Below are 19,747 nucleotides of genomic sequence, written 5' to 3'. Positions count from 1 at the left end.
GCATATCAAGCTCATTAACACAGCACTCTTGGAGAATGCTGAGATACTGCTCCATTATTGATTGAGAGAGATTGGCTACGGAGCCACAGAATTATCATGAATTTAGCTCCTTCTGGATTTCATTTTTATTCCTCTGCACTGTATATATTCAAACAAAAGGACATGCAGTCTTTAATAATTCACTGTCTCTGAGACTTGCCTCACTTTGTCTTCCAGTTTGATCTTCAGCGGATGGTTATTTACTGTGATTCTCGGCATGCTGAGCTGGAGACCTGCTGTGACATTCCTTCAGGACCAGTAAGCTTCTTTTTGTCATTAGTTTATTTTCATATGAAAACTCTTTGTTGAAATCTATTACAGAAACCAGGAAATATATGACAGTGTGGGTTTATCATTTTTATAAGGATGGCAAATCAAACCTAGCTATATAACAAGTAATTTAGCAGTGCCAAAAGTGAACCACTGTAAAGAGAGGAGTATGAGGAATTTGAAGTTTCCAAGTCACTTTTTCCCTGTCAAACTGTCATGGCGAACAAAAGTCTGAAGTGATGATGGAACAAAAGAACTTCAGCATGAAATATTCAGCATGAATCCCACTGGTTTTATTTGGGAAAGCTAACACTGTGCCAATAGCTGCTTAGTTTCCCGTGCCCATCTCTCAGTAGACACTTCCACTCTCCCTCTTCTCTCCTCGATCCTGGTTAAAGAGACTCATTGTTCATTTTGCCACATTTTCCTCTGTTGTTTGAATGAATGGCTTCTATGGGATTTCATACCTAACACACTTAACCATGCATTATCCAGTAATGCCTATCCAGTTTCTCTGAAGTGGGTGGAAGAGAAAGCTTTCTATCACCAAAGGCTTTGTCGTGACTTTGAGTGTCTGGATATAGTGCCAGGTGACGGTCCTGACAGAAGCACCTCCTGTGGAAGTGAGGCCTACTGTTGGCAGTGAGCAAGTTGCCCACCTCAAGACTTTCAATTGCTCCTGTTCTGCTGGGCAAAAGGTGAGTGCTGACTGTGTTTTCTTTTTAGTGTGTTGTATGGGTTTGGAAATAGAGGCATGATACCACGCAAGTGAGTTCTAAGAAGGACCTAATTTATTTGTGAGGTGCTTTTAGATCTAGTGGTGGTAAGTATTTAATAGAAAGAGCCAGATGTGTTGTTCACAGGTGAGATATCTGTAGAGGTGATGACAATCTTTCCAGATGTTTTCTCTTAATCTAACAAAGTGAGTTTCGACTACACTGATGGTCTTGACAATAGCTTTGAAAACAAATGGGTTGTTTTTATCTACTTCAGATGTGCGTATCCTTCAAATGAATAAGAAATTCTGGAGGTAAATGTAGCCATGCTGAAAAAAATGTCAGACCTCTTAATGATGAAGTGGTTGCTTCTATTGGCTGTGACTGGGACCTTTGAGAAGCCAGCTTCACAGTCATTTCTCTTGAGGACATGTCATTTTCAGTCTGCTATTGCCTAAAAACAGAAAACTTTTCTGTTGTCCTCAGTTGCTGTGGGAATGAGCCTTTTGCTGCATTATATAATGAAGTCTGACTAATCATGTATTTTCTTTAGGGGGAAAGAGGCTCAATTGGCCCTGAAGGTCCTAAAGGTCAAAAGGTCAGTAGGATGTGCTTGTTCATCTGTTTAATAAAACCAACAGCAGGGGGAAAAAAAAAAAAAAAAAAAAAGTTTGTTTCAGTGTATGTTGAGGAGTTGAATATTGTGAGAAAAAATAATTAATTTAGCATATCACTTAATTAAGATGCATTTCAGTGACCCTGGAGTGCTGGGGGCTCTGCCTGACTTATATCCTTCCTCTAGGTTTGCATTTGAGTCTGCTTCTACTCTATGTTACTTTAGAATAAACGTGTTCCAAAAGCTTTTCCTGTTGCTTCTAAACTGGCAATTTTGCAAACCACTGTAATTGACTGTGTCATGCACAACTTTAATGATGAGTCACCTGGAAACCCTTCTGTGCTGAGCCTTGCTCAGCAGCAGTACAGAGTTGTAGGTTAGGTAGCAGCCTCCCAATCACTCTACAAAATCTCCTGAGACTGGGGCAATGATTTACCCACAGACTGTATGTTTGAGTCATGAATTTATATTAAAAACAGACCGCTTTCTTTAGGATGCTTCTTCCTAGGTAATAGGGCAGGAGAATTGTTGTGATGGCTGCTTTAAATTTCACAGTGCAGCCTCTGTATTATCCTGCATATTCTGCAACCTTCTTTGACGTGCATATGTATACCTTCAACACAGACATTCCCCTTCTTGTTTGGCTTCAGTTAGAGATGTGAAACAGCAGACTGAGAGGGGAACGCTTGTACTGGAAGAAAACAAAGATTTGCATTGCTGAGGAGATGAAAGTTGGTCATGCTGGTGGCTCCTATTTTCACCATCTGTGTGATTAAAAAGCCTTTGGGGTACAATCTGTATTCAAAACTGTGTCCATCTGAATTACTTCTGAACATTCAGTCACGGTGAAACTGGTGATAAAACTAACTGCATCCCAGGAAAAGGTATTCGTCTGTCCTGAAACAACTCTCTTTTGTAGGGAAGTGGAAAAATCTGAGGGTCTCGGAAGGCCAGATATCCTCAGCACTGTTTTTTGTTGGTGGTGATTTGTTTTTGTTAGTTGTTTTTTTGGGTGAGCTTGCTCTTCTGTCTGCAGAAAGAAGTTTTGAATGATAAGGATATGTGTTTTGGGGCATGCTTCTGGTGACAGTAAAGAACATAGGTGCATTAATGCTCTGATGTGCACAACTCAAATTGCAGAAATTATTTCCTTATGTGAATATAAATAGTAACTTTCTGTTTTAATCTGTGGCAGCTTAAATAATGAGGGTCTGTTTTGAAGAATGGCAGAGTCAGTAATGTCGTGAGGAGGCTGCAGAAGGATGATTATGATTATAATAAAACCACCCTGCAGCAACATCTTGTTGTCCTTTTCTGCTTTGAAAAGGTCTGTGCACTGGTGAGGTACTGTATAAAACAGCACTGCGTAGGAGATATTAGGTGATTACCCAACGGGTATGTCCAAGCACTGCATCAGAAGGCTTTCATTAACAGATCTCCTAAGTGGGTGTCCCACCTGCCTAAGGTGGGTGACTCAGTGGCACTGCAGCTATGTGTCACTTCTCCTTCAGTTTAGTGGTCCATGACTTGCAAAATACCAAGGCAGGGCTGTGTGACAAGCTCTGAGAGCTGGAGATGAGAGCACAACTGATGATTGAATACAGACAACTTAGCTTCTTTATCTGCTAGCAAAGCACAGATTTGGTTCATCCCTAGGGCATGCCTTTGGTCTCTGGGGATGGTGGCTAGCCTCTCAGCAATGATAGATCATGTCTGCCAGCTCTATGGATAGCATGGCTCAGCTTCCTTCAGTGATTGTTGTTCACATTTAGATGTGAAAAGCTCTTCTGAAGTAGGTAAAAGACCACCTTCTAGAAGGTAGTCTGAGGGAATGGCTCAAGTAGTGTAATAGAGGATAAGACAACTGCCCGTTCAGAATAAACTGATAAATAGATGTGGCACTTAGGGACATGGTTTAGTGGTGGTGGGTTGATGGTTGGACTTGAAATTATTAACGTCATCAATAGCAGTTCTTGCAAAGATCAGCTAAAGACCAACTTGTCACAGTCTGAGCTCTATGTGGAGGAACTAGTGCCGCTCTTCCTCACTGTTTCTGTGGTATCCAGAGTAAAATGCTGACAAGTGGAAGAAAGTGGATGGTATCTGCAGCTCCCCAGTATTACCATGTGGTATATCAGGTCACATAGAAATGAGTGGTTTCTGTATTATGGCTTAGAAAAATCCATAATATGTTTTAGGATTATTCAGCTTGTCTCCTCATTTCTGAGATGGGTTATGTTTTAAAGCTGTTGCTGTTGTGTGACATAAATCTATGAACTGTGTCTTCAAGAAAGACTGAGTAAATTAAACAAAGATCAAACCTAAGAATATAGTGGTTTAAAACATGCTGTCAAGAAAGTACAGCATGATAAATGATTAAGCATTAATTACTTAAATGTCTCTATTTAAAGTAAATTAATTAAGAAGGAAAGGAGTTATCACAAGAAGGTGGAAACAGTGATGTTAAGGCTCTGAGTCAGAAATCACAATTTTCTATAGAGACATTATTAATATGGAGCATCTCTAATTAGGAGTGATTTGCATGGCTGAAATCAAATCCTAAATGACTTGAACTCAAGGAGAGGGACTGTAGAAATGCAGGCATTATCAAAAAACATTTTGATATTTGGTATTTCTCAGACCAGTAATGAAAAATACCCTATAAGGGCCTCTGTGGCCATATAAGAACAGAGGAAAGAAGCTGATGCAGGTGATTCAAGAAGCCATCATTCAGTTTAGGGGAGTCACCTGAGAAATTAGTCCCACCAGGGAGTACTTTTAGGTCAGTGTTCAAAACCTAAGCAAACTGCTTACCCCAAAATGAGGATCTTGGGAGGGGCTGATAGTGGTAAAAAGGGAAAAACAACCGTAGGACTCTTTCTAGGTTAAGACAGGTTTCTTAATTGTTGCTTTGGTTTGGGTTTTCATCATTGTTGCTGCTGGCTTATTCAGTCCTTGTCTGAAGAAAGAGTAATGGCTGTTTGTTTCTTTGTGGTTTCTTTGTGTGTGCATTTGGGGTTTTTCTTATTATTTATTTTGTTAGAAGGGAAAGCATGATCTCTCTTTAGCCATCTTTTTGTATGTTTTCTTTCTTTCATTTCCATCTGAGGAAGCAGTGATAGTGGTTGCGTGTGTTGTACCTTTTTGCTAGCAGATCTTGAAAATCTGGTGTGAATCAAAGCAATGTTGTGGTTTCTTTTAGAAACTGGAAGTATGAAAAAAACTCTAAAATCTTGACATTATTTACAGGTTTATTTTTCCCACATCTTAGGTGTGTGCCTTCTTGGTTTTATGCAAACCAACTTTTTAAGTTTTTCCTGTCTTATCAGAAAATAAGGAAGTTTGAAGTACCAAATGTGCCTTGCCAGTGTGCCTGGAAGACTTCTAGTGGTGTTTTCATATGGGAAAAAAAAAAAAAATACAATAAAATCCATCCAAGTCATTATAAATGCAACGAAGTCCATCCCATCCTTCTGGACTTCCAGCAGGAGCTGAAATCTTGTCATTAGAGAGGGGTGGAAACAGAAGTGTCCGCAATCTCAGCCAAATTTTCATTGCGCTGCCTTCCAAAAAAGCCCCCAAAGCAAGCAAAGATACCTATGAAATACAAACACTAATGTGGTGCAATTTACAAGTGGGGCTAGCAGGGAGGTATAAGAGGAAATCTCATATGTTACTTCTGTGCTTGTCAGCAAGGGATGAATTATCTCTGTGTTACCAATGACCTTTCTTCTTTTCCAAGGGAGAAAGTGGCAGCCAAGGGTTTCCTGGACCCAGAGGAGAAAAAGGAGAGTCAGTAAGTAAGAAGTATCAGAACAATTTTAAGTAAGGGAAATAAAATACAAGTACCTGTTCCCTTTTCTACACTAAACTTCTGTTGATGGTGTACCCAAGATGTTTTTCTTTCTGGGCCTTTGTATTAGTGAGAAGCTGGCATTTCTTGCATTTGTTGGTGTGTTTCAGGAAAATGAATTGAATCATCCCTGACTTCAGTTGATAACTAATTTAGTATTAACCTTTCAATCAGCATATGTGACTTGGATGTACTTGGTTTTTGCACAGCTGCACATCCAGCAGGGGACAATAAGAGGCAATCTCACTCAGAAGTTGCAAACCACTCCTAAAAAACATACATCCAGCTGACCAAGCTCCAGCTTCAATTAACACAAATGCCAGGCTGAGTTTCTATGCGAGAAATTCTTTATCCCTATGTAAAACTAATTCTATTGATGTTTGTTGGAGTCTTTGATTTTGGAAGCGTAGTATTAGACTCCAACATGAATGTCAAATAAGATGCTTTTCTGGTGCTGAAGTAGGAGAATTGGAGATGAGTTTTCTGTTTTAATTTATTGTTCAATTATTATCAAGGAATCTTGCTAAAAAAGACTTTCCCCATGTTATCTGTCCAGTGAATTTGTGTGTGTATAAATAAATATTTATGGTATCAAAGAAGGGATGAAATATGTATTTATTGTACAGTTTAACATCCTTGCTAGCAATTGTACTCTTCTCTTTTTGTATTTCTAGGGCAGAGCCTATAGCAGAGGAGAAAAAGGAGAAAAGGTATGTAGTAGATAAACCTTCATAGGACTAGTTAAATAAGAGAAGCTAACTGTTGCATTGTGTTATCTCAGAGGGTATTTTTGGAGTGCACAAATTGCAGTGAACATGATACAGTTGGATCTTTATGGGGAAGTTTTATGCTGGGTTAAGCTTCCCTCTAAAGAATATCTTCCAAGTGTTCATTGCTTTTCCCCTTCGTATGCTTTGACTTTTCTTTGTGCAGTGGACATGTAGAACTATTAAATTGAAATCATAATCTTTGCTTTATGTGAGTTCATGGAAGATAATGCTGTAAAGCAACTGGCTGGAAGGATAGAAAGTAAATGGAATGTATAAGTTCAAGTTTATTGAATTTTCAACAGGATTAAATTTGGGTCATGGAGTGACTGCTGTAACTTTTTTTTTTTTTTTTTTTTTTTTTTCCCTATAATGGCGATTGTACCATTCCATTCACTTCAGTATTCCAGAGAAGAGAGGGAAAAACCTCAAAACTTTTTTTTTTTTCTCTCTTTTTTTTTTTTTTTTTTTTTTTTTTTTTTTTTTTTTTTTTTTTTCCTCCATTGGATTTTTTCATTAGTAACCTGTAGAATGAAAGCCAAAGTATTTTCCTACTGCAAATATGAGCTGAGTCAGAGAAATAAGACTTTGAGGTTTAAAATTACAGATATAGAGTAAAAGCACTGAAAATTGCTGGGTCACCTGTCTTGAAAAATGCGCTCAGTTGAGACTAACAATGAGGGGAAAAAACAGAGCTGCATTAAACTACATTTGAGAAGAGTGTGGGTTTCCAGACAATTTTAGCCACAAATTTCCCACTCCCCTCTTCCCTCAACAAAATGAGGCTGCAGCGGACAAATAGTTGTTTCTGCATGCAGTTCCATATTAGACCTCATTGTGGATGTTTTCCTTATCACCAAATATTGAATGGGAAAATGTTGACAGGAGGTTCTAGGAGACAAATGGATGAAATAAGGAAAATGTCATGCTTCCTACTGAAAATGAGATTGAGTCTGTAGAGCTGTTTTCCACGAGTTCAGTGGTTAACCAATTGCTTGGGGAATTTAAAATAATATTGGTTTGTAGTCTGGAAGGAAGAATGGTGCAGTAGCATGAACATGGCATTTATGACCACTGCATCTTCTCATTTGTTCTTTCTGTAACTGTGATTTATTGACTGTTAATAATGGTAGTGCGTCATGTAAAATTACAGTCTAAATGAGGGTTGCTCATGGCAGGAAATATTATTAGGCAGGGTTAGAGACACGGGGGTTGTAAAGCACACATTTCAGCATCCATCTTCTTGTAGTCCTCCCACTGACAGCCAGTATTTAGCCTCTGAGACTCAGAACTCAGCCTTTGGAAACCAACTCATGCTTGGCAGGTGGTGAGACTCAGCAGTCTGATGGGAAACATGATGTTTACGATGCAAGTTGTGCTGCAGTTGAGGCGAGTTCTTGTTTTCTTATGTTCTGATCTCTGGAAAAATTGGTAGAAAACAAAACTTCATCTCTGTTATTCCCATACCTGGAGGGGGGTAAAAAAAAAAAAGACATGCACATTTGAAGGGAAGGAGGTAAAAATAAGAAGGTCCAACATACACAGTGTGCTTGTACAGAGCTATTGGGACAGCCAAACAAAATAGGCTGCCCTGAATGACTATGTGGGCACAGAGATCCATGAATTAATGGCCTGTTTTTGTTTATTTGGTACTCCTGCCAGCTCAGGCAGTTTGTGCTCAGCTGTGAAGGATGTGCATTTGGTTGCCAATGTGTGTGTGTGCCCCATGTGTGTGTGCCCAACAGTTTAGAGTCACTGCTGTTGTTGTTGGAGCACATAGGTCTGTGTGCTGTGACTCACTGGCTTGAATAAAAAGAGGATGTGGGGATATGGCACAGAGAGACAAGGTTAGTGGACATGGTGGTTATGGGTTGATGGTTGGACTAGATGAGCTTAGTGGTCTTTTCTAACCTTGATGATTCTGTGATTCTATGTGTATATAATTGTTCTTGAATGTAAAAGACCATCTTCAAGGTCAGTCTTCAGGTGTGAAGTTGAGCCTTCAGGAGAAAGCAGTTAGGATTTTATACTGGCTGGGTGGAATCACTAATGTACAGTGTTTCCATTCAGTGGATGTAGACCATAGAATCACACCATGAATAGAATCACCATGACTCTTTGTGTCAGAAGAAGTCTCCATGAGAGGGAGGCAGCAAGAACTGTGGAGAGCTGGGATGCAAGTGTTTGTGATGCTAATTGCCATCCATACTTCTGATAAAAGGAGGAGGGCAGTGTAGGAAATGAGACCCTTTCCAGACAGAAGAATGTGACACCTGAAAAGAAAGGGTTCACATGGCTCCTTTTTGTTTGCCTGCTGCGCTGCAATGGATGCATGAGCATGAATTCTTGTTTTTCACTGGCTGTGACAGATTTGTTTCCTTGATTGTGGTGGGTATGGGCTAGTGCTTGTAAAACAGATCAGATACTGGACTTTAAACAGTTGCAGTTTATGCAATCTTTGCTATTCGTGTGTTGTGGGCTCCTTTGTAAGGACAAGGCTTCCATCATAAGTGTTGACAGAGGAATGCTCTCACCTTTGAGATGATTGAGATGAGAAGTTTGAAGTCATCCCCCTTATAGTGTTGCTTTTCAGCTGTGCTAATTTCAGGCACCTGGCAGACTTGTGGGCAATTACGTGGAGTCAGAGGCATTTGTTAGGGTGCAAATCCTGTACTTTTCCAGGACAACAGCAGAGATACTGGCCTTGCTTCTCCAGTCCTTTTCCCTAGTTACGCTGCTGAGTTTGAGCCAGAATGATGCTTGTATTAGAACATATAACAGGCCAACCACATCATTAGTGGTAAACCATAAGATAACAGCTGCTCTGGTTAAAAACCTTATTCAATGGTTGGACTGGATGATCTTTAAGGCCTTTTCCAACCTTGGTGATTCTGTGATTCATATTGACATGAGGCCTTGTATGACTTTGAAAACGAAGAAATTTGCTGTAATGTCTCCAGTGACAGCCTAGCACTTTCTGCCAGGCCTAAATAACTCTGCTTGACAGAGGATAACCAAAGAATTGCACACATATAAAAACAGACAGTAACACAATGCACCTCCAGGTGATAATGTCACATGCTCTTGGGTGAATTTTCCAATTCAAGTGTGATTCTGTTGCCCCTGCTCTATATTGGATCTTAAATTTCTGCTGTTCACCATCATCTTTCAGGCCTTGAAGTGTTTATATTACATGTAGTCTGTTATATTTCTGCTCATGAATTCATGCTGTGTCTTCTTTGACTTGTTTTGAACATGCTCTTGTGACCCTTCTGCTAATTTTCACACAGCAAAATACCCAAATCTATAACATGATCTCTATAACATGATCACCATGGAGGCAACATTTTGCATTTACTTCATAGATGTTATTCACATAGATATTTGTTAGATCAGATAGCTTTGTCTTGCAGAGCTCATAAGAAAAACCTTCAGACCCCTTGTCCAAAAGGAATAGGTGCGGGAGAAGAGTGAGAACAGAAAGAACAACTCTTGATGAAAGTCAGGTAAATCCCATTTGACAACAAAGGTTCTGTACAGTATGAGATTTGCATTCCCAGGGCACAGTCATCCACATCACAAGCCATCCTGTCCTCTTAATACCTCCATAACAAGTTTAGCTTAGAAACTAGCAACTTGCAAAGCACAGAATATTGTCCAGCAGTGCTGAGCCACTTTCTTACACAGTTGGCCCCAAAGCCAACTGTACTGAGCAGGCTCCATAGGTGAGAAGGTGCTTGAGGAAGTGGTAAGTTTGTAGGGTAGCTGATGAAAATAAGTCACTTTGAGTGTTATGGACACTTCACTAGGAAATATTTTTTCATTTCTATTGGAAATGCTAAGGGAAAACAAACTTATCTAGTTTAAAAGGAACCAAATGAAGTTGTTTTTCATACAGTATGCATTGGAGCTATTCTTTGCAGTTTGCTCTGGAGAATAAATTTGTGTGTTTAAAAAAAAAAAGAATGCTTACAAATTTATTGAAGAAAGACATCTGCCAAGATCTATTCAGTACAAAGTCGTTGTCTCTGCTTGAGGATGTCTGCAAGTCATTTTTAATTTTGATCTGTGATAACAGGATGGTAAGCTGGTGAAGCGTCCAATGAGGCCACTGCTGCAGATGAAATAACCCATATCTATTCTTATGGTTTTGTGTTCAGCTCTTGATGAATAACCCTAACAGCATCACTGCCCAGAAGGGGACAGATTTTTCCACAGTCCACTGAGGGCTTGTCCAATGCTGTCTATAGCTTTTGAATAAGAGTCTCTGGCTCCTCATGTGCAGAGGAAAGGTACAGAGTAGCTTGGTCATTCCTACGTTTTCCTGTAGGAAAAATTCATGGGAATTATTATAATATTTCTAATGAGTATGAGGAAATGCATAACCTGAAATTCATGTCACTTCTTTACCTCAGCACTGTGCCATCAGCATGGCCTAACAGTTTATCATGAATGGATGCTGGTGCTTTCCAAAGCTCTCCAAGTCCTTTCTCAGCCAGCCAGCCCTGGTGGAACTGTTCTGTGTTTAAGAGGATTTGGACTTGATATCTGTCTCAACAGCACAGCAGCCCAAACAAGGCATATGACCTCAAAGGAACACCATTGAAACCTAATGGTTTCAGTGGTGAAAGAATTCCATTCTGAGCTCCTCTCTATAAGAAAGACACTGAGGCACTGGAGCATGTCCAGTGAAGGGTGATGAAGCTATGAAGGACCTGGAGCACAGGTCATATGGGCAGCAGGTGAAGGAACAGGGATTCTTTAGTCTGAAAAAGAGGAAGCACATGAGAGACCTTGCTGCTTTCTGCAGTTCCCTGAAAGGAGGCTGTAGTGAGGAGGAGACTGGCTTCTTCTACCAGGTAACCGGTGTTGGGACAAGAGGTAATGGCCTTAAGTTGCATCAGGGGAGGTGCAGATTGGATATTAAGAAAAATTTCTTCTCAGAAAGAGTATTGAAGTATTGGAACCAGCTTCCCAATGAGGTGGCAGATTCACCATCCCTGGAGATGTTCAAGGAAAGGTTAGATGTGGCACTAAAGGAAAATGTTTAATGGCAAGGGGTTGACCATTGGACTGGATGAACTTAGTGGTCTTTTCCAATCTTAATGATTCAGTAATTCCATGAAAGCAGTGCTTGACATACAGGAACTTGATGCTCAAGCAAAAGGAGTGCAGGTCTGCACATCAAATGTAGCCAGAGTCTAGCATGTTGTGGTGGTTTGAGGGCAAGGAGTGCTTTTGCTTGGGTGAATATAAAGAATTCATTTGGGAACCAGAAGGTCTGTGCATGTGACTCAGTTACTGGAAGTGGCATTTTAGACCTGCAGAGCAGTGAGAGTCTCAACTTAAAAACAGACTGAAAATAAAGGAAGAGGAATAGCCATCTGAGCTCCTAGGAGCCGGTTGTGTGCCCTGAGCTCTTAAACCATGTGGAGCTTATGCCTGAAATGATACGGAATTGGTCTTTATTCCTGAAGCTTCCAGGTAAAACTAATGATCTTTTCAGGAGCTGTTGTGTGTCCTTTCACCACTGAAACCTTTGGGTTTGGAAGGTGCTGCTGAGAGGTTACAGGCCTTGTTTGGGCTGCTGTGCTGCTCAGACAGATAACAAGTCCAAATTCTCTTAATTATAAGTCAGTTCTCCTGGGGCTGGCAGACTGAGAAGGCACTCAGCAAGCTTTGGGAAGCACCAGGACAGTGAGCAGCACTCTTTCAGCCAACATATCTCAAGAGTAACAAGATGGAAGAATGGCTCAAAGTTCAGAGATACTACTGAGTTTGAAACTGGAAAATGGAAGAAAAATCCAGTCACTGAATAATAGGTGAGAGATTAATAATTGGAGATGAGGTCTTCCACCTCAGCATTTCGTTCGTAGTGCTCAGACCTCATTAGTTTATTGCCAAATAAAAAAATAATGTGAGCATAGCACAGATTGACTTGGTAGTGAAAAATGGAAGTGCAGTAGCTGCAGATTTATTTATTTATTTTTCCTTTTTTTCTTTACTGCTCCTAGGAATCATCCCTCTGAGTCTATTTTTAGCTACTGACTTCATCTGGTTAAAGTCACTCAGTGATTAACTTCCTAGTTCAGTATTTACATATCTGTATAATCTCACACATTGTATAATTCAACCTCATCCACTTCATAAAGCTTTCATGCAGCCCACTGGAGCTGCTTATCTGTCATTCCTTTTCTGAACTTTTCCATTAATGAGTAAGGTGTATTAAAGTCAGTACCTGTTTTAGTGCTCTGAGAACGTTCTGAATCCTCTTGTGTGTGCAGGCAATTTCAGAGTGCACCTTGAATATTTTTGAGTCCTTTTAACTGTAGTTAAAGTACATTCTGCACAGCAAAATAACTGTGGTTGTATGGACTTCTTTTTCTTAACAATAATTAGAGGGTTTTGTGGTTTTCTGTGACCTGGAATAACAGCTGCAGATTGTAATAAACAACTCAAAGCCAGATCACATACTAATTGTGCATCATGACAGCTTAATTCTCAGCAGTGCAAGAGTACTAGTAACTTGTTTTTCCTTGCATAAACTTAGAAAACAGTTATTTTTTTCAGCGTTAGCTTCTGGCTTGCAGGCACAATGCTTGTATATAATGACATCTACTGGCAAGCAGACTTTGTGCAGACTTTGTGAAATCTCAGGCACTTCTTAGAGTTCCCAGCCAAGTTCTACGCTTGCAGTATAGAAAGGAAGAAAAATGAGAAAATTTCCCATCTTTGTGATTCTTCTGATAGAAGAGCTGAAGAGGAGGGGAGGGAAGAGAAAAACAATTTATTCTCTTGATTCTGTCATTGGTTACTGTTGTTCAAATTAAAGATGATTCTGAGAGCAATACTGTGCTTGATAGGTATGGATTAGCTGTCTGCTAGGTGCAAAAGGAAAAAGCTTTTCTGGAAGATTCAAATGCATCTCATAGCCTATTGAATTAAAGATGGTTAATGCATTACACAAAACAGGTTGCGATGACCTATCCAAAACATCCTAAGTTTTCTCTGCCCTTCTCACATTTTTACAACTACTCCTCCAGTCCATCATAGCCACTGAGATTTTCCTCTGTCTGAGTTCAGAGCAGGGGCAGTGTCACAAGCTCTGGTCTCCTGCTGGAATTGAGGATTCCAAATTTCTCCTTCCCATGCTGTGTTCTTCTTCCACTGATCAAAACCTGGTTGATCTTTCTTGGCTATGGCTGGGCACCACAGCACTCCTAACTGTGCAGCTGGTACCATAGCAGATGTCTTAAGCATTTGAGGCTTCCCAGAAGAAGAGCAGAAGGAATTAAAAGGAATTAAGATATTTTTCTAGCAAAACAAAATATCAACCCACATCATCCATAGGCCCCAGTATATATATATATATATATATATATAAATTAAATGTTCAGGGTGTGTATTTCTACTGGAGAAAGACATAAAATCTTACTACCTGATCTTGCTACACAAGGCAAATCTGTGACCCTTTGCTGTCTTTCACAAGCATGGAATCTTAGCTTTCACTGTGTTAAGACAGGATATAAATGATCTCCCAATCAATCCTCATCTTCATACATGTTGTTCTACTACACAAAGACATTTTTGCTATATCTTTCATGCTTAGGTACTCAAGGAGCCATCAGTCTGTGCTACATGTGTATCTTGATCAACACAGAGACTTTAATCCTGCTTTGCCATCATAAACTTCTGCTGCTTGCAAGGATTGGTACGTAGGTAGAAGGCCAAGAGAGATGCAAGCATAGCGAACTGAGTTGTTTCTTGCCTTTACTTTGTTTTCCTTTCTACATGGACATTCACTTCAGAGAAAATAATGATTTTGCTTTTGTAGTCCAACCCCTTGAATCCATTTTATTCTTCTGGCAGTTCCTCTTTGTGGTGGTGCTGTTGCAGATGTAGATGTATACTTCAAGTAAATCCTCCACTTGATGCAGCCTTAATAGAGGAAAAATTGATAGGTCAAGAGCTGCCAAAGGTATCTGACCATTCTCCTCTTTCAGAAATCCCATATGTAGTTAGTGACAGAGTGTCACTGTAAGGTGTGGGTAGTGTGAAGCTAACAGACAGGATATTGGGTGCTTTGAAGTCTTTGGGGGATTCTCAGGCTATTATGAGCTCTACAGTGACCTGCACTGGGCCATAGCTAGTTATCAAATCACTAAATTCTGCTGAACCTTCTTAGCAGCAGCACCATGTTATGGGTGAAAATGTGCCGAATTCACTGACAACACACATTTTGTTGTAACTATTTTGATGCAAAGGTGGAGTATCAGGTTTCTGTAGAGAAAGGTATCCATTGGGATCCCTGAAAAGAGTTGCCCTTACCTGAGGGAAAGAAAAAACATCTGGTGACTGGGATTACGTTGACAAAGGCTCAGAAGATCCATTGTTGATCTCATGGTAGGGTCCATGATGTTCATGATAAGGTTAAAGAGCTCAGAAACCCTTGAAATACAAGATCTCCTGAATTTCTTCTGGTAAAGTACCTTTTGGGACTGTGCAACTGAATAGCAATGGAGGAAATAAAGTTCATAACTACCATTTAATCAGATCATTGATTAATTGGTATCCTGATAGATTACGCACCCCTACAGCTTCTACAGATTCCTGTGTCATGTCCATGTGGACTTTCTGTTTATTAAATCAGAATATAATGCAGTAAACAAGCAGAGTAATTTTCTTTTTATCTTAGAATGAACTGAATTCCCAGATAAGATGAACATCTTATTTCCTTTAGAAGTAGAAGGTAATGCCAGTTTTGGTGTCAAATTTTCCAAGATATTAATGGGATTTTAGCATCATTAAGCTAATAGAATCCTTGACGAAAATGGCCGTCATTTGTGCTGCCTGTCTGGTCAGTAGCTTTTGAAAATGGAGCTGAGTGACATATATACACTGCAGTTCTGCATCTCAGTTGGTCAGAGGATCACTCCTGACCTCCACTGGAAAAAAGAATCCCAAACAAACAAAAACTCCCCACCCAACTCAGAATTGACAATATTTCTGAAGAAAAATCAAGAGAAGGGAAAAAAGATACTACTTCCTTTTCAGCTCATGCTGCCTTTTGGAAGTGCTCTCAAGAATTTGGACCTGAAGATCATATTAAGCTTGCAACATCTCTTGCATCCTTCTTCTGATCCAATGGAGAAAACTGTTTAGTGTGGAGCAGCACTGGATGCTTACGGTCTTCTTGTTTATACATTGAGTTCTTCAGGTTGCAAATTGAACACAGGTGAAAGAAAATGAAGAGGGAAAAAATGAAGTTATCATTAGAGCACTGACCTAGGACATAGGAAATCTGCTGTCAGTTTCTACCTTTGTCCCAGACACTGTGACCTTCCATATGTCTCCTGTTCAGTTGTGCCTCTGACTCATCGCCCTCCTGGAGTGGCAACAATTATACAGTTGCTGAAAATCCTCATTTGAGGTGGATACTGTGAGTTTAATTAACAAAGGAGAGAGGGGTGTATTAATAGAGAAGTAGCAGCACTACTCAGTTCAGGGTTGCTTTTATTTCCATCTCATTTTGCCCTTCTTGCTCTGTTTTTGTTCAGCTTTTGTTGCCTACCTAGGATATAGATCCCCTGGTTTGCAGAGCTGTCAATATGCTGGGTGTCTGATTCATGGAGTTCTGCTTGGCAGAGTTTGAAGGTCACACAGAGATATCTCTGTCAATGTTTTATGACAGGGTTAAAAAATTTTATCTCATTCTGGGATTAGAAAAGCGATACTTTTGTGGTAGGTGTAGACCAATTTGAAAGAGAAAAAAGAAGGTGTATAGAATTGACCTCAGGGTGGTGTATCTTCTGTAGACTGCTTTGTAAGGTGAAGGAAATATCCAGTGACTTACTTGAATTTGACAGGAAAATAAGAATCTAACCATGTGTTTTAGGACTGATTTTTTTCTCCATTATTTTCTCATTTAGTTTCCTCTCATTTCTATTAACAAAGGCCACAACCCAGAGTTTGAAATAAAATATGTGATTATAGTCCACAGCTGTTCTCAAGTTGGAAGGAATATTTGTAAACTTGGCAGCTGTTTAAGGAGCTGCAACTGGAGGAAAGGAAAGCAGTTAAACTTGAGCAGATTGCTTAAAAATCATCACTGATGGGTTATTCTATTGTGTGCTTTTGATGTCTTTCTAGAATCAGGTAGAAGAGGATTGTTCTATACCCACATATTTTCAAGTATCTGCAGTCTGCTTCCTCCTCCATTTTAGGTCCCTCTTCATAGAAAATATTCTGTGAGGCTGGGTATGGCAAAATCTATGTTTCAGTTGCTCCTGCTCTGAGGAAACACATCATATAGTAATTAGGCTATCTACTTTGTAATTTTATAGGTATTTCCATTTGGCCATGTGAGGATTTACATGGAATGTGGATATAATCTGGTCACAGACCATATACATAGCGTTCAGCAATTGTATGGGGTAGTAAGGCTCAAAATCCCTTTGTACTTGGCACTGATGAAGCCTTACCTCAAGTACTGTGTTTGGTTTTGGGTCTCTTGCTACAAGAATGTCCAGAGAAGGGCAATGAAGCTGGTGAGCAGCGTGGAGTACAAGTCCTATGGGGAGTGGCTGAAGGAACAGGGATTATTCAGACTGGAGGAGACTCAGGGAAGACCTTACTGCTCTCTACAGCTCTCTGAATTGAGGTTGTAGGGAGGTGAGGGTCAGCCTCTCCTCCCAGGTAACAGTGATAAGACGAAAGGTAATAGATTTACGTTTTAATAAAGGAAGTTTAGATTGGACATTGGGATAAATTTCTTCTCTGAATGAGTTGTGAGGCACTGAAAGAGGCTACTTCCCAGGGAGGTGGTGGAGTCACTGTCCCTAGATGTGTTCAAGAAGAGGCTACATGGTGGTCTTTTCCAACATTCATGAATTTATAAGTGCATGAAAATAACCCAAGAGAGGTAAATCTTTGGATAATACAAAACAAATTAAGCTCTGTGAGCATATGGTGAGCACTGAATGGAAGTTTTAAAAAGATAAAAAATATTTTTGAAAAAGACCTTAAAACCTTTATGACCATGGAGGGACACCCTAACCTATGGCTGACATGACTTGGTGAATTCATATGGCAGTGGTATTCCAGGAAGACATCCTCACTCAAATCTAGAAATAACTCTGCTATTGCAGACAAGCTAATAAAGAAACCTGTCGATGAATGTTTATACTTCCACAGCTCACCTATATATTTTCATGAGCTGTACTAGCTCAGTGTTCATGGGTATATCCTTATTTGTAGTCTCTCTAGTACTCTTCAGCAGCTGAGAGTTGCCTGAGTTCTGAATTCCCTCATGATATGACATTTCCTCTCCTTTTAGTATGGCACAAAAAATATTCACAATTTTCTCACAGAATTTCTATTGATTTCTTCATGAAAGAGTTTTTGGAGTTATTCATTTAGTGCTGCATCCTCAGAATTTGCAGTGTTCAGTATTTCTGGAAATTCCAAAGCCAAACTGATGCATTTTTAATACACCTACTCACACGTACAACTACATGCATACTCAAGCTTTTTTTCCACAATACTATTCATGAAATAACAATAGGTTGCTCCACCTAGAGCATAAAGATACTTCACGAAAACCAGGTGTTGGTTAAGCCAAAGAGAAGTTGCCTTAGAAGCTCCACCCTATTCCTATTCTTAGTAGTAGACTCTTCTTCCCAGTTCCATGGAGGCCTGGTCCTTCTGACTTCCCAGTCTAGTCCAGATGTCTCTTTAGAAAGGGACAACCAATTGAAGTTCAGATATCTATGAAGTAAAGGGATAGCGGTAGAAATGCATGGGGTAAATAATTATGCACAGTTTACATGTCACCAGCAGAATCTCATTGCATTGAAGCTGGGAGCGCAGCCAACTTGTGAATACTCACTATTATTTTTATCCTTCTCAGTGTGCACAACTACATTTGGCCTTGGTGCAAGAAATGTGATGAGCTTTTCTTGCCCAGGGCTTAATGCCAGCTGCTGAAGCTGACCCGTTTCTCACAGTGGGATGCCTTGATTCTTCAGCCCAGTGCACTTGCATCCGTGTTTGCTTGGCAGCAATTTTACTAGTCTGTGCCCTTTGTCTCTGCTATTTCTTTGTTATATTTACTCATCACTTGCAATTTTGAACTGAGCTTTCAAGTATAGTCACTGTCATTTGATATTTATTCATACAGCATCCACAACAGAGTGACAAAGGAAACAAATGAGGCGTTGCTGTAATTCAAGTAAATAATCACAGAATGAATTTTGAAAAAAAAACAACATAAAGTGGCAATTGTAGAAATATGCAGCTACCTGTGAGCTACATAACCTCTCTGTGCTCCTAATCTATGCCTGTGTATGCCATCAGTAATTGCAGAACCTACTAGCCCTATCTTACTCAGCATTATCTGCTTCTATATAGCTGATAGCACTCCAGGGCTATACTATGTGAAAAATACTCTGGTCACTTTGGATCAGGTGGCAGTTTGCCAGAGATAGGCCCTTTTGACAAGCATTTTGCCAACTGTGAGCTAATGAAAGGATTTATTCTCTTGTTAACATTTGTGGGAAGGTTTGATTAAAGGCTGCTGGCTGTGCAGCACAGAGGATGAAACTAAACATACGTGGCTGGATTTTCAGTGAGAAAAGGACAGCAGGCTCAGGAGCCTGAAAAGGACAAAAGTACTCAGGAAAATCTCCTGCCTTCCTTTTGAGCCTAATTACTGGAGTAGTAACCTCCTCAGCATGAGCTACTCTTGAACAAAATCATTTCAGGCCCTTGTGATTTCTTCTTGGCCAATGTTGTCATTCTCTAATTGCAACTTTATTGGGCCTCAGTAAGTGGTTTCCAGGAGAGATGCACTGGCTCTTTTGCTTACCTAATTGATCTGACTATAGTAGAGAGAGGACACTTGACACCTTTTGGGTACACATCACTTCCCAAGGTCTCCGTGGTATAGCAAGCATGATGGTTGGGATCTTACCTAATTAACAAATTCCTGTGGACTATTGAAAAGAAAATGTGATTGTTCTGTGATGCCGTTCATGAGGTTGGCTAGTTAAAAAATAAAAATAGAATAAGTAGCTTAGTGAAGTAAATCGCCCTGGCAACAGAACTCTGTTCCAGTTAGCTACATCCTCAGCGGGGGTTTCAGCAGCTGGCTTCAAGCTAAGGGTGCAAGCTGCTGGTAGCTTCCCATCACTTCTGTCACAGTTCCTCTGGCACTATATGAGAGCACAGCAATGTCAATGCTTTTCAACTGAAGCAGCAGAAGCAGGAGGCCTTTCCACTCTCTTGGAAGGTGGGATTCAGTGGTAGTTCCCCAGTGGATGTTAAATTTGTCTCCACAGTCTACGTTGTTTCTGAACAGTTTCCTAGTTAAGGCCAGTGGATACCTGAGGATTGGCAGTGCAAGCTGGTTAAACATTTCACCTTTATTTCTAGTGAAGGGTTACTTCTGTAATGGGCTTCTTGATGTGTGCCTCACAGCACTTCAATT

General features: G+C 40.0%; 1 protein-coding gene across 3 annotated transcripts in view; it reads left to right on the top strand.

The window, feature by feature from the left end:
* COL22A1 (collagen type XXII alpha 1 chain) overlaps window positions 1–19,747 on the top strand; it is a 216,651-nt gene that overhangs the window by 87,856 nt on the left and 109,048 nt on the right. For all 3 annotated transcript variants that reach the window (XR_001553652.2, XM_015856410.2, XM_032442913.1), the window contains exons 8-12: window positions 217–297; window positions 894–1,007; window positions 1,579–1,623; window positions 5,384–5,437; window positions 6,169–6,204. Coding sequence is in view for 2 of the 3 variants with exons in the window: in XM_015856410.2 (XP_015711896.1) it covers window positions 217–297; window positions 894–1,007; window positions 1,579–1,623; window positions 5,384–5,437; window positions 6,169–6,204 (330 nt within the window). In the remaining variant the exon portion in view is untranslated. The remainder of the gene's footprint in view (window positions 1–216; window positions 298–893; window positions 1,008–1,578; window positions 1,624–5,383; window positions 5,438–6,168; window positions 6,205–19,747) is intronic.

The sequence above is a fragment of the Coturnix japonica genome, chromosome 2 (assembly GCF_001577835.2).
Source record: "Coturnix japonica isolate 7356 chromosome 2, Coturnix japonica 2.1, whole genome shotgun sequence".
Taxonomy (NCBI): Eukaryota; Metazoa; Chordata; class Aves; order Galliformes; family Phasianidae; genus Coturnix; species Coturnix japonica.
Note: the sequence above shows the minus strand (reverse complement) of the source record. Positions and strands in the feature narration are given on the sequence as shown.